The sequence below is a fragment of the Hyperolius riggenbachi genome, chromosome 6, assembly GCF_040937935.1.
Source record: "Hyperolius riggenbachi isolate aHypRig1 chromosome 6, aHypRig1.pri, whole genome shotgun sequence".
NCBI classification, from domain to species: domain Eukaryota; kingdom Metazoa; phylum Chordata; class Amphibia; order Anura; family Hyperoliidae; genus Hyperolius; species Hyperolius riggenbachi.
The window spans coordinates 30,332,856-30,347,618 of NC_090651.1; the positions used below are offsets into that span (position 1 = coordinate 30,332,856).

Genomic DNA, 14,763 nt, shown 5'->3' on the forward strand with positions numbered 1-14,763 from the left:
TCAGTTTATAGTGAAAAATACACACTAACATTTCAGAATCAAATATCCTCTTCATAAATTGTGACAGGAACGTAATTTAAGTTTTGTGATAAACAGTAGAAATAGCCAAACAAAATGTGTTTTTTATCTACAGTAGCGCTTTTTATTTTTCAACTGGAATTGGTAAAACTGATGTGTCTTTTCCCTATTAAAACACATAGAAAACAAAATAGTTTGAGGGAAGAAATGCCATACAATGAAAGCCTAGTTAGTCATGAAAATAACAATATATATTTCATTTAGGTGTCATAAGTAAGGATAAAGTTATTGCTGAATAAATAGGGACAGAGCTAAAATGCCAAAACTGCTCTAGTCCATAAGTGGGAAGCAAGGTCTGGATGTGAAGTGGTTACGTTTATTTTGAGTATTGTGCGAGAGGACGCAGGATGTGTGCTCCTGATCCATTGATAGGTTTGATGCAATGAATGTGTTTGCATGTCTGCACTATGCATGTTACAGGGCCAGAGTTAGGACACCTATGTTTACCTGGGTACTTCTACGCAGTATAGGTGACTAAGCATAAGAATGCATTCTTCTGTGAACTAAAACCCCGGCTTTTAATTTAGCTGTAGGGATAACAGTTGTGCCTGGATGAGTGAATCTGTGAATGCATTGGTTTGAACATTTGCATGTGAGAGTGCGAAGGGTTAATTGATTTTCATAGTCACACCCCCTTCTGCACCTCCCTTTCCCTAATAATTTATTTAATGTCCTAACTAGAGGCGATGTGCCCGGATATATGTATTTTTATTTTGAGTATAGTCTTGCATGCTGGTGGTTTAAAAGGCATTTTAAGACAAGTTGTGAAATTATCACCTAGGAGAAAAAATGAATTGCATTTGGGCCCTAGATTGGGCTGCCTGGCTACTGAATTGTACGCGGATCTGTCCCATCTCTGCTTTGCTTCCCTTTAATTAAATCCCTCATGTATGGATACAAAAAAAAAAAAAGAAAGAAAAAGAGTGGGGGAGAGAGATCAGGCAAGGTCTCGATCATCCGTTCTGCATTTCAAAGTGCAACTTCCATGCAATATCCTAAGTTACTGTGCTAGAATCTGGCCCATTCTAGGCCCGGAGGGCTAAGAAGCTGTTTACACAGTGATTAGGCCCTTAGAATAAGCTGCCGACTCCTGCGGTGAGAGCCCAACAATGATTTATCTGAAGCAATTCACAAAGCTGGAGAATATTAAACCCCCATGTGGAGCGGACAGGCGAATGCGGGCTGCTGAAGAGGGCACAGACTCCTTGAAAACCTCTTGTACGGCCTTCATTATGTTCCCCCACAAGGAAATCTTAGGAAAGTGTTTAGTTAGAGAAAAACCCACATTGACCTTGCTCTAAACCTTTTAATCTGGCCTTTGTGGCAGCCCCGCTTTGTGGCGGAGGCATTCTCATCGCCCCCCCCCCCCACTAACCCTTCTTCTCTTTATGAGCGCCGAAAAAAGTAAAATAAATACAAAATAAAAAAAAAGTGTGAGGAGTACCTGCCGGGGAGACATTCCTATCCCTAAACACGGGATGCGGATAAAGCGTGTTTACACTGGAAATCGCTAGAGGAAGGCGCTGATCTAATGGACAAGCAGCACTTTGTTACAGGAGAGGTGGATGAAATCAATATGAGAAATGAACTGGGTGGCATATTGGATGGCACCCTCGCCGTGCATCAATGCTGCATAGAGTTTGTATATTCTTTCCATGTTTCTTGCAGGTATTCTGGTTAGCTATCACATTCCAGAAACATATTGATGAGTCAAGGTACCCTTATGTTTAGCGATTTTGGTGGCAGATTGACTAAGAGACAGATCTCTGTCTGATCGGAGACAGATCTGTTGGCCGCCAAAAACTGCCGCTGATTCCACAGGGATTTCAGCATCAAACCTTTGGAGAGTAGGCCTCATGACGCTGCCACACCACCTCTGTCCCCCCTAATGTACTCCCCTCCCCCGATGCCCGTGCAGTTATACCAGTCATGCCGTCCGCCCGAGTCCTCGTACTTCCACATTTGCGCCCCCATGTGGTTGTTGGCGTTAAATTACGTAGTGACACACCCCACGTATTACATGCTTGTAGAGAAGTGGCGCCGAAATGCGGAAATTATTCAGCAGGGGGTGCAGTCGCATGTCCCGATATTGTGCGGCGTTACTGCCGCACACCTGATCGAGCATGTTGGCCCGACATTTTCCAGCATGTCCAATTGATGCATACGACCAATTTTGGACTGTAATTGGTCACATCATCAATCGGGCATGCTCTTAGCGGCACCGATTTTCATCGGATTCCGTTATACTTATGGAATCAGATGGTCGATTGGCTGACAAGTTGAGTGATCTATGGGCATCTTTATGCCAGTGGGAGAAACCAATGCACAAGACAGTGACCAAGCGAATTAGCGAAGTGTAGCTTGCCATGTAGCAGCATCAATGTCCAAATATACACAATGAAGCGCCACATGCTGAAGGCAGGAAACGGCTGTTGACCCTCTCATTGCCTGGCACCCCCCTATCCATCTTTTGTGGCACGGGTGCCTGGTAACGTGTTTTAACAGTGTGCAAATAAAGGTGAATTTTATGCTGGATGTAGGTTTCCACTCTTCCTGTATATTTGGACATTGAAGAGTTAGAATCAGAATCAATTTATTTGGCCAAGTTTGCACTTACAAGGAACTTGACTTGGCAGTTGCTTAACAGACACAAGCAAAGACAATACAAGGACAGACAGTATATACTGTATATTACAAGTCGGGACAGTGTGTAACTTCTAGTGGCAGTATACAGGGTGAGAAGTGTTTATTTTATTGTTCTGTGCTGATTGCTTTCCAGTCCTAGCAGCTCTAGCGTGGTTCTGCATAAGGCATAGCTACCGCCTGAGGGAAAAAGCTGTTCTTGTGTCTAGAAGTTTTAGTTGTGACTGACCGGTATCTCACCCTGAAGGCAAGAGCTGGAAGATGGAGAGAGCAGGGTGAGAGGGGTCTGAGGCAATCTTGGTTGCTCTCTTTCTGCACCTGCTAGCGTAAAGATCCTGCAAGGAAGGTAATGTAGCTTACTATACAGCTTGGCTGTAGCGCCAATTATCCTTTCCACTAAGTTATAATTGGTTCTTCCCCAAAACTGGTCAGTACACGGGCACCTGGGTGCTACTAATTGAAAAAAATAATAATTCTTAAACCTTCCCCCAAGAATGCATTTACTTTCTTCAAGGGGGCTGCTCCATAGCTCCCCCTGTCCATATGGAAGCCTCCATCCTGTGTCCCCCCAATGCATACTGGGAGATGTAGTTCATTGATATGGTTACACCTCCCCGGCCAGGAGATGTAATCACATCAATCGGAACTACATCTCCTGACATGCGCCGTGGCCGTCAGGGGCATAGGAGAGCACTGCTCTGTGATTGGCTCACACTGATCACGGGGTCAGGAGCCAATGAAGGCGGCTCCTGACCTGCTTCACAGAGCTCTGTCATAGCGACGGCAGGGCGAGTGAGCTGCAGGGTCGAGAGAGCAATGAGATTGGCAATAACGTGCGGCGGGCTAATTGAAATCTATGCCCTGGCAGGAATAAGCAGCCATAAACAGGGCATAGATTTCAATGACCACGGTCCGGAAATGGCTAACCCAGGATATTTAGCTATGCGGAATTCCTCCCACTGCATTCTGGGGGACCAGGCATTTTCACTCGCTTCGGAATACTCAGAAAAAAAACAAAAAAAAAAAAAACATTCCGCAGTGATGCACCTGACACGACTAAAGAGGTTGCCCCCTTGTGATAAATTTCAGATTGTAAATCAGAGAAGAGGAATGATTTTAATGTCGTTTTTATGCTATTTTCACTACAGTTCCTCTAATATTTCCTATCCTCTGCCAGTCCGTTATCTCCTCTGTAATGTCACAGCCAGCAGATTTCAGCCTCTTAGAATGAGTCATAAACAGTCCAAGCAAAGGAGGGAAGAGAGGAACTCAATGACGGCAGGAGAGGCTCAGGGGCTGCAAAGTGGCCCCCAATGAGCCGGGCTTGAGGGGGGATTTCATTAAACCAGGGCAGAGTGCGATATCGTGAGAAACACCTTATCAAATGGAGTGTTTTACTTAGTGATTAGACAGATACCAGTTCACCAAGTTGGCCAAATCCCCCCCTAATCCCGCCACTCCAATAAACATTTAATGAGCAGAGCAGTTCAAAAAGGCTGGCGGGGGATTTAAACCTTCAATCTTGTTTTTATTGACTGTGGAAACTCAATTTCGCGCGACGCTTCGCCTGCCCGCTGCCGATCCGCCGCCGCTGGATATTAAACGTTAGACGGGATAGAGGAATTACATGGATTGAAATGGAGCTAAGGACACAAAGCTGCCTGCTGAGAGATAACGACAGGAAAATGCACGGAGGACGAGTGTTCCGCGGACACGCCGGAGGTCTGAGGGTCACTAAACGATAGATTCTCGCTGTGCCGCAATGTTGTTATTTTACCATCGCTCAAATATTCTTCCAAAGCAGTGAGGTAGAAAGAGAGAAAAATGCAAATGTTGCCTTTAGCGACAAATCCCGGCCATTATTATTCAAAAGCCCAGCTCAGTGTACATTTTTATTAGATTACTGCTTACTTTGACCAACATTCAAACAATATAAGCATAAGGCAAGGAACACACTTGCAAGAATTGCATGTATTTTACCACAATGCAGAAACACATGGAAAACGCACATACCAACACCCCCCCTAATACTTACCAAGCCCCAGAAACATGTAGCAGTCTTCCTCTTGCTCCTAGTGGTCTTCTAGTGGCTTTCTGGCTTCCCCTGTGCACGGAAGCAGGTGTGTCACCTGACCCACGTCACGTGACACACTGAACAAGTTTGCCCTGAAGAAGTGAACTTAGACTGACGAAACGCGTTGCCAGTGCTTGATAAATGGACATTTGATGTATAAAGTTGTAGTTTTTGAGGTAGGTCACCTCCTCTTTCCTCATTCCAGTTGTTTTTAAAGGACAACTGAAGTGAGAGGGATATGGAGGCTGCTGTATTTCCTTTTAAGCAATTCCAGTTGCCTGGCTGTCCTGCTGATCCGCTGCCTCTAATATGTTTAGCCATAGACCCTGAACAAGCATGCAGCAGATCAGGTGTTTCTGACATTATTGTCAGATCTGACTGGATTAGCTGCATGCTTGTTTCTGGTGTTATTCAGAAATATGGCAACCTCCACATACCTCTCTCTACAGTTGTACTTTAAGTGGTTGGTTGCCCTCCTGCAACCTTCCTTTGGGGCATAAATTGTCTTTTTCTATATACCTTCCAATTGGATGACATATTGCGCTATTTGGGCTCCCATTGCATTTATGTTCTGTTTTTAAAGTTTAAAGCCACCCTACCTGAAGTAATACTGACATGATCCGGTGCTCAAATTACCGGACGCCTTTATTAAAAGTACGTGGTTTCCTGCTAACCCCAGAAGCCTGCACTAATGCCTTCCTTCGTTTTACTGCAGAAATAGCCTAAAAAAAAGAATTATTCCTTCTTATTTCATTGTTCCTCTGCTACTTAGACTTTACAAAAACCTTAGGTGACCCTTCAGCATCAAGTGTCCTCAGTTTTATGGCAGGAAGCCCATCTGTACATTTAAAGAGACACTGAAGCCTCCCTAAATCACTGTTTGTACTATACACTGCTGTGAACCATGATTGCCCCCTCTAAAACGCATCCCTGTGGCTAAAATCTCACTTAATCCCCCCAAACTCCCGGGGCAAAAATCCACGACTTTCCTGGTCGTGGATTCTGCTGCCCGGGGAGGCAGAGCTTTGGGTTGTAGCTCTGCCTCTGCTAGTGTGTCAATCTGCGCGCAGATCGCTGCCTCTCCCCGCCCCTCTCTGTGAAGGAAGACAGAGGGACAGAGGGGCGGGGAGAGGCGGAGATCCGGGAAGATTGACAGAGGCAGAGCTACAGCACAAAGCTCTGCGTCTAAGTGTTGCCCTAATCTCCCCCGGGGATTTCAGGGGGATTCATTGAGACTGCAGCCGCGGGGATGCAGCGTTTCAGGTAACAAGATTGTAAGATAAAAACTGTGATTTAGGGAGGCTTCAGACTTTTTTTAATATGTCCATTTAAAAAAGGAGGAAGGCAACAGCAGGTGGAGCCTCCTGCGGCTCCTCCTATCAGATGCTCACGACTCTCCTCCCAGACAGACACAAGAGCCAGCGATAACATCCCTGCTATGTACATGTACTATCTTGCAGGAATGGCATTACTAGACACAGAACATTTATATCGCGCTTTTCTCCTGGTGGACTCAAAGCGCTAGAGCTGCAGCCACTAGGATGCACTCTATAGGCAGTGGCAGTGTTAGGGCCCAAGGTCTCACTATAGGTGCTGGCTTACTGAACAGGCAGAGCCGAGATTCGAACCCAGGTCTCCTGTGTCAGAGCCCTTAATACACTATCCAGCCGCTCCATTACTGGCACCATAGCTTCATAATAAAAAAACACATGTGACTTACATCTCTGGCTTTCCCGTAGAACGCCTCCTGGAATGCGGCCTCCAGCGAGCCAATGAAGAAGACCGGATGGCACTCACCATATCTGCAGAGGGGGAGAAAAGGAGGGGGTGCATACATTTAGAAAAAAAAAAAAAATCACAACTTTCATGTTGAATTCCACATTTTTTTCCTTTTATTTCATACAGTGCTTTGTGCAATTCTGTAACGCACATCTCCAAACATGGATCTACAATTATAAGTTATTAGCTTAGTAATCGGAGTGTTCAAATATTAGGATGCCTAGACATCCAATTTTGACTGGGCAATTTTAGCTCTTGCATGCAGTACGAGAACTTACCTATACAATCTGTCCATAGTATTTAAAATCTGTTGGCCCTCATGCTACATGGAGGTGATAAAATTGGTCAATCATTGGCCAATCAAAATTGGATGCGTGTAACAGGCTTTACTCTGTGTGCTGTGAGGCCTATGCAAATGAAAAACCTGTCGAAGTTCTGATGACATGACCAGAAGAAGAACCACACTACAGGGACTTTTTTTCAATCTGTGGGTGGGGCTGTGGCTCAGATTTCATCATGCCACTGTTAAGACTGTAAGGGGCCAGGCACAGACGGAACCTCTCTGAAAAGACTCCCTGACAATCTGAGGTGCAGGAAGAGGACTGTAAAAATGATTTTCTTTAAGTTTAAAACGGCAGTTCTCAATCTTCTTCTGAAGTCTGATGAGGTTGGAAGGCCTACATAAATGTAAAGGTTCATAACGATGGATTTATATAAAGCCGGCATCATTTTCTTGTAGTGGCACTATACTTTCCCGTACAGATAAGACAGTATTTCGATATCTTGGGAGTCTGAGGGTAGAAGCCAAAAACTCAAACATTTGAGTTCTTTCAGATTCTAGAAATTAGGGTCACACTGTAGTCACTTCCGGTCTGAGTGAGGCCTATTGGATTAAAACCTTAGACACATTAGAACCCCAGGGTAATGAATAGGGAATATAATCTTTTGCCATTGATCTAGTTATATTCATCTTTTGTGTGATCTTTCTATATGTCATTTTTACTGATGTAGTATCTATGTACCCAGGTTGTTAGCATTTGCTGTATATTCTCAGGAGGATTGAGATATTTTTTTGTATTTATCTTGTTGTGGATTGGCTATATGTTATATAGCAGCGGTGGCAAACCTACGGCACGCGTGCCGGGCCCGTCACGCGTAGCCTAATTTGCTGGCACGCCACCGCTGCTTATTAACTGGCCGCAGCGTCTACTAGACGCCGCCGCGCCAGTTTATAGCCCGCAGCCCCGCAGTGTACGGCAAGACCAGGGCAGCCCGCAAACCAGGGCTACGGCAAGATGGCTGCCGAAGCCCTGTACTGGAGACTATTTGTGTCTTCAGTACAGGGCTTCGGCGGCAGCCATCTTCCCGTAGCCCTGCACTCTGCCTGTCAGCGGCAGCGCGGGAGACTGTCACTGCAGAAGATCCGGGGAAGATGCGCGCCAGAGCCCACCCGAGAGAGAAGACTTCTGTCAGGTGAGTACATTACTTTTTTTTGCAGGTGAAATGCGGCCCACTGTGTTATTTTCTGCTAAAATGTTTCCCACATTGTGTTTATTTACTATGAAATGCTGCCCACTGCGTATGTTTTCTGGTGAAATGCTGCCCGCTGCGTTTGTTTTCTGGTGAAATGCTGCCCGCTGCGTTTGTTTTCTGGTGAAATGCTGCCCGCTGCGTTTGTTTTCTGGTGAAATGTGGCCCACTGCGTTTGTTTTCTGGTGAAATGTGGCCCACTGCGTTTGTTTTCTGGTGAAATGTGGCCCACTGCGTTTGTTTTCTGGTGAAATGTGGCCCACTGCGTTTGTTTTCTGGTGAAATGTGGCCCACTGCGTTTGTTTTCTGGTGAAATGTGGCCCACTGCGTTTGTTTTCTGGTGAAATGTGGCCCACTGCGTTTGTTTTCTGGTGAAATGTGGCCCACTGCGTTTGTTTTCTGGTGAAATGTGGCCCACTGCGTTTGTTTTCTGGTGAAATGTGGCCCACTGCGTTTGTTTTCTGGTGAAATGTGGCCCACTGCGTTTGTTTTCTGGTGAAATGTGGCCCACTGCGTTTATTTTCTCTTGAAATGTGGCCCACTGCGTCTATTTTCTGGTGAAATGTGACCCACTGCGTCTATTTTCTGGTGAAATGTGGCCCACTGTGTCTATTTTCTGGTGAAATGTGGCCCACTGCGTCTATTTTCTGGTGAAATGTGGCTCACTGCGTCTATTTTCTGGTGAAATGTGGCCCACTGCGTCTATTTTCTGGTGAAATGTGGCCCACTGCGTCTATTTTCTGGTGAAATGTGGCCCACATTGCATGATTTTCTGCTGAAATGTTGCACACATTGCGTTTATTTTCTGGTGTCTGGGGTAACTGTTGCTGTATTTATTATTAAGGGCTCATTCACACTACAGAACGTATGCACGAATGCAATTTCATGCATGCGCTGCCAACGCACAGTGATCGCACGGAATGCACATTGTGGTGCGCTAAAGCGTGGACGTCGGCAGCTGTATCCATCGGGGAAACGTATGCGTTATGCGTTGAAATGTTCCCAGATGCGTTACAACGTAACGCATGGGAACGCACACCTGTAGTGTGAATGGTAACATTTAAGTCTATTGACTTTCATGTTACCATATGAATCTTACATTATGTGCGTTGCGTCAAAACTGACAGCGCAGTACATAGTGTGAATGAGCCCTTAATGGTCATAGTTGGCTATATTTGCTGCCCCCCCCCCCCATTGGCACTCGGAGATAAATAAGTCGATGTTATGTCGCAGTTTGGGCACTCGGCCTCTGAAAGGTTAGCCCTCACTGTTATATAGGATCTTCTCACATTCCCTGTGCGCACTGACGGTTCTGTTTATTTCCATCGCTATGACTACAGAGCTATGTGCTACTGTTGTCACTCTGGGAGGGGGAAAGGCCGGCTGATTCTTGGATTATCTCCACGTGATCCGCCGGCTGTAGCAGTGACGCGTGCGTCCGGCCCTTCTGGAGGCGGGCGGTATCTCCGCTCACTTCCATGCCGTCTCCCAGGTAACGTCTATGACGTTACTAGCTCCGCCGCCGTTCGCACGACGTTCCCCATCTGGTGGAACCAACTGGTGGATGTTTCCATCTTCATGACGTCGGACTCAGGGCCGTCAGTTTTATGCGCACAGGACTGGGAGAAACAGCGTAGGTGAGTCGCTCATTTCCATCGGCTCAAGTTTAGACAAAATAGTTTCCCATCAGGTCCGCTCTTGCTGCAGTGGACTGTGATTGGTTCTTTATGTATCATGAACCGTGATTGGTGCTTTTGAACTTGATGTTGTGTGCTAGGCACTGTACATACACGTCTAACTCATCATGTCACATGTCATCTCGGTTATCCTTTAAGTGCTAGCTGCCATTTTACCTGGAGGAGAACTCTGCTGTGAACTGCAGTAAAGCATCAGCTTCATTTTCAGCATTTTCAGGCACTGCGGAAAAAACAAAAACAAAATATAACTACAAATCACTAAGTACAAATGCGGGCTTTAAAAATTGCTGTCACAATCTAATAAATTGATGCGTAGAAAGCACGCCACATTTCAATAATAGCACGCTTTAGTAGTGCTTCTGTATCCACAAAGATCTGACAATTGTTTAGGGGGCCTCACAGCATACCCCTTTATCAAGGTGGTTTACATACCTTGATAAAGGGGGACCCTATGAGGCCCCAAAACAATTGTCAGATCTTTGTGGATACAGAAGCGCTACTAAAGCGTGCTATTATTGAAATCTGGAGTGCGGATATTCTACCATTCAACTTATTAGATTGTGAAAGCAATTTGTAAAGCCTGTATTAACTTATCTAGCGGCATTGCCTATGCCACCATATCAAGCACCCAAACCTGTCAGATGGTGTGCCTGCTCAAAACCTATGGACTGTAATCTAATACGTTGACCATCCGACTTCTAAATGTTTAGAGTATACATGTCAAACTCCGGCCCGTGGGCCAAATCTGGCCCTCAGAGCCATTCAATTTGGCCCTCAAGTGGTTCCCCACTTTGCATTATGTTTGGCCCACTCTAGACCACTAGGGAATCTATATTGGAGGTGAAGCCCCAGAACACCAGGGAAGCCATGTGGGGGAGGTTGGGTAAAGCACTAAACACTAGGGAACTGTATAGGGGATGGTGGGGGCCACTAGAGACCAGGGAACTGTCTAGGGGAGGGGGGAGGGCACTAGTCACCAGGTAACTGCACAGGGGAGTGGGGGGTGCCACTAGACACTATGCAACTGTATAGGGGAGGGTGGGGCCACTAGACACAGGGAACTGTATAGAGGGGGGGGGGGGGATCAATAGTCACCAGGCAACTGTATAGGGGAGGGTGGGGCCACTAGACACAGGGAACTGTATAGAGGGGGGATCACTAGACACCAGGGAACTGTATAGGGGAGGGTTGGGGCCACTAGACACAGGGAACTGTATAGGGGTTGGAAGGGGGCATTAGACACCAGAGAACTTTATAAGGTGGCTAATAGACATTGAGGTTGACCCGTGACTAGCTCCAAGTGTTCAATTTCGGCCCACTACGTATTTGAGTTTGACACCCCTGGTTTAGAGTGTGTACAGCTATTAGAACAAATATCACATATAGAAATCGTAGTAGTATGTTAGAGATATATTACAGTAGTATATTTTTAGTACTTTCACAAGTGTGTGACTAACAGAACCAATGAGATCCAATAACTAGAAAATGTAATTTTTAGAAAGAGTCGCAATTTGCAGAGAGAGTCACGTTTCATAAATCACAATATTCTGTTTTTCAATAGTTATCCTACATGCCTGCTTCCAGTATTAACTGTCCCAAAGTAATGTCTTCTGCGTAAAAATCTAAAAGACATCCCATGTTACAGCACAGTTAATAGTGGAAGCAGCCATACTTCATGATTGTGCCTTCTGCAGTTCAGAGTGAGCTGTACAGCAAGTGAAAACAATGCCTTCTGCTGATGAGGATCAGTGAAGCGGTCACACTGAAGCTTCCAGTCTTGTTTGTTTATCAAACAAGCTGATCTCCTCCTCTCTCTTTTCTTTCAGCAAATAATAGTGTGGAACATTTTTTTGAAGAGGTAACATTTTCATAGTAATTCCGCTTATGGAAAGTACAGCTATCAGACAAATCCAATCAGCAAGAAGTATTAACTACTTGCGGGATGTTCGCTTACACCTAGAATGTTTGCTAAATTGGGCAACTTACTCATTGGAGATTTTCTTAGTGCAGAAGAGGACATCCCGAAGATTTCACCATCGTCCACCCCAAATTCTGTAGCATCTTCAAAGTCATCTCCATCGCTGTCGCTGATCATGTGGATATCTGTACACTGGTGTGGAGTAAACACAGTTGCATCACTGCTTTACGGACAAATGATGACAGGTACACTTTATAAGAATCCTAAAACACATTACCCGATGACAAAAAAGCTATTCTAATGTAATACACAAAACAGGAGAAGATTTGTGGTTATACAAATGGTATAACGTGGCTCAAAAAGGTTATGAACAGATATGGTCAATATAATTCAAATAATTTTAACTTACATGCAGATTTTATGCAAATTGTGCAGCTTTAAAGTGAACCAGAGACGAAGCACCCTCATGTATTTCACCATATATATCAGTGGGAACATTAGAGAAAACACCTACCCTGCTCTCTGTTTCATTCTTCACTGCTCAGCTTGCTTGTTATCAGCTCTAATAAATTCCCAGACTGAGCATTCAGTCTGGCTTTGCTCAGGAATCATAGCCGAGTCTGTCTTCTCTGATGTCTTTTCAAGCCCAAGCCTGCCCCCTTGTGGCTCTGCTATGATGATTCCTGAGCAAAGCCAGACTGAATGCTCAGTCTGGGATTTTATCAGGGTTGATAAGAAGCAGGCTGAGCAGTGAAGGATGAAACAGAGAGCAGGATAGGGGTTTTCTCTAATGTTCCCATTGATATATATGGTGAAATACATGAGGGTGCTTCGTCTCTGGTTCACTTTAAACTAAATCAGAATCCGTTCCTGCTGAAAGCGATTTGTCCAATTTCAAGATGCATACGATATGCATGAAAACTGCATGCAAGTCAACATTATTTGCATCGTATTGACCACCTCTGGTTGTAAGAGACAACAGAAGTCCAAATACGAGGATTAAAACGGTACTCCCATAGAGGCACATGAAAGTGTCCATAGTCCGTTAACAATCCATTGTTGAGAAATCAGCAATCTTCCTTCCAGCTGTACACATTGTTTCTCGCAGAGCTGTGGATTAGGTAAAAAAATCATCTGACTCCGACTTTCAGTTTATGAAACCTCCGACTCCGGGTTCCCAAAATTTCTCCGACTCCTTAGTCTAATTTTTATAAAGTCTAAGGATTTGGTTCATAAACCATCCGACTCCGACTCCTCAGTTTATAGAAATCACAGACTTCAACTTCTGGTACCCAAAATTGTTCCGACTCCACATCCCTGATTTCTGGGCAATCTCTTGTAATTCTAGCATAGACTTATCGGGCCAGGAGTGTCCATGCTGCTGCCAGACACTAAGTTAGTGCAGGTGTGGGATATATCCATGGCCGGTTCTTTCATGAAGCAAGGTGAAACATTTGCATCAGGCGCAGAGATTTCAGGGGCAGCATTTTTTTTTACTGTGTGTACCTTCCTAAAAGAGAAATGGAGTAACTGAGGGTAAGCAGTGTGTTGGTCACAGAATCACAGCCAGCCAGTGTGCTATTGTACTGAGCTGCAGCATGTCATGTGAGAACATTAAAAAAAAAAGCAGAGTAATTATCGTGTGCTGTGCGATCATTCCAAATCCGGGGGTGGGGGGCGCATCCTCACAAGTCTGCCTCAGGCAGCAAAAAGTCTAGAACCGGCCCTGGGTATATCCAACAAAAACCTTGCTTTGTGCATGCTTTACTGATGCAGGAAGAGGAAATAACCGGGGCAGAAACAGAGTAAAGCTTCCAGAGCTTCTTGCATCTAAAATTTCTGTCTTCACATTTTGATCACATGACAAAGCAACAGAGTGGAGTGAGTGACTTTCAAGCTGTGTAGGCGTGGCTGTCCTGGTGTCTAGAATGCATAATCTCTACTGTTGGGGTTCGGCAGGCAACGCTGGATTACAGATTAGACAATCGAGGCAGCTGCCTCAGGCCCTGTGAAATAGCATAAGGCTGAAAGGACCCCTGAAGTGGGAGCGATAAGGAGGCTGGCATATTGATTTCCATTTAAAGGGGAACTGAAGTAAGAGGTATATGGAGGCTGCCATGTTTATTTCCTTTTAAGCAATACCAGTTGCCTGGCAGCCCTGCTGATCCTCTGCCTCTAATACTATTAGCCATAGCCCCTGAACAAGCATGCAGCAGATCAGGTGTTTCAGACTTTAAAGTCAGATCTGACAAGACTAGCTGCATGCTTGTTTCTGGTGTTATTCAGATACTACTGCAGAGAAATAGACCAGCAGGGCTGCCAGGCAACTGGTATTGATTAAAAGGAAATAAATATGGCAGCCTCCGTATACCTCTTACTTCAGTTCCCCTTTAAACAATCCAAGTTGCCTGGCAGTCCTGCCTCTCCTCTGCCTCTAATACATTTCGCCACAGACGACCCTGAACAAGCATGGAGCAGATCAGGTGCTCTGACACAAAGTCTGACTGGATTAGCTGCATGATGGTTTCAGGAGCGTGATTTAGACAATACTGCAGCCAAAGAAAGCAGGGCTGCCGGGCAACTGGTATTATTTAAAAGGAAATACATATGTTCCCTCATTGCTCTTTGTACTGTTATTAAACACAAGCAGAATCTGAAATAAAATCTGCTTCTGTGAACAGGTCATGACAACTGAGATAATCTCAGATTACCCAACAAAGGAAGCCAGTTAAACTTACAAACACACAGGATGTAAACACAAGAAGAGAAACGCCTCTATGTACTTCTTCCAAATGCACCCATCAGTCAGGGCCTGATTTAAAGAGGACCTAAACTCAGAACTTCCTCTCTGCTCTAAAAGATAAGCAACAGCATAATAACCTTTAAAGGAAAACATTTATTCGTTACAGCTTACAGAACACCTGAAATAAATCTGCAGTGTGTCTACTTCCTGCTTTCATAGAAGCAGACACAGGGTTCACAGCCTGTGTTTACAAATTAGCTGCTATGTTAAGGCTGCCAAGATTCCTGAGCTGACACGGCTG

At 45.0% G+C, this 14,763-nt stretch overlaps 1 protein-coding gene across 1 annotated transcript in view; it reads right to left on the bottom strand.

Annotated features, from left to right (window-relative positions):
- FAF1 (Fas associated factor 1) overlaps positions 1-14,763 on the bottom strand; it is a 354,104-nt gene that overhangs the window by 104,423 nt on the left and 234,918 nt on the right. Inside the window, exons 10-12 of the mRNA XM_068239060.1 lie at positions 11,788-11,911; positions 9,958-10,021; positions 6,516-6,597 (exon numbers count right to left, since the gene is read on the bottom strand). Coding sequence (XP_068095161.1) covers positions 6,516-6,597; positions 9,958-10,021; positions 11,788-11,911 — 270 coding nt within the window. The remainder of the gene's footprint in view (positions 1-6,515; positions 6,598-9,957; positions 10,022-11,787; positions 11,912-14,763) is intronic.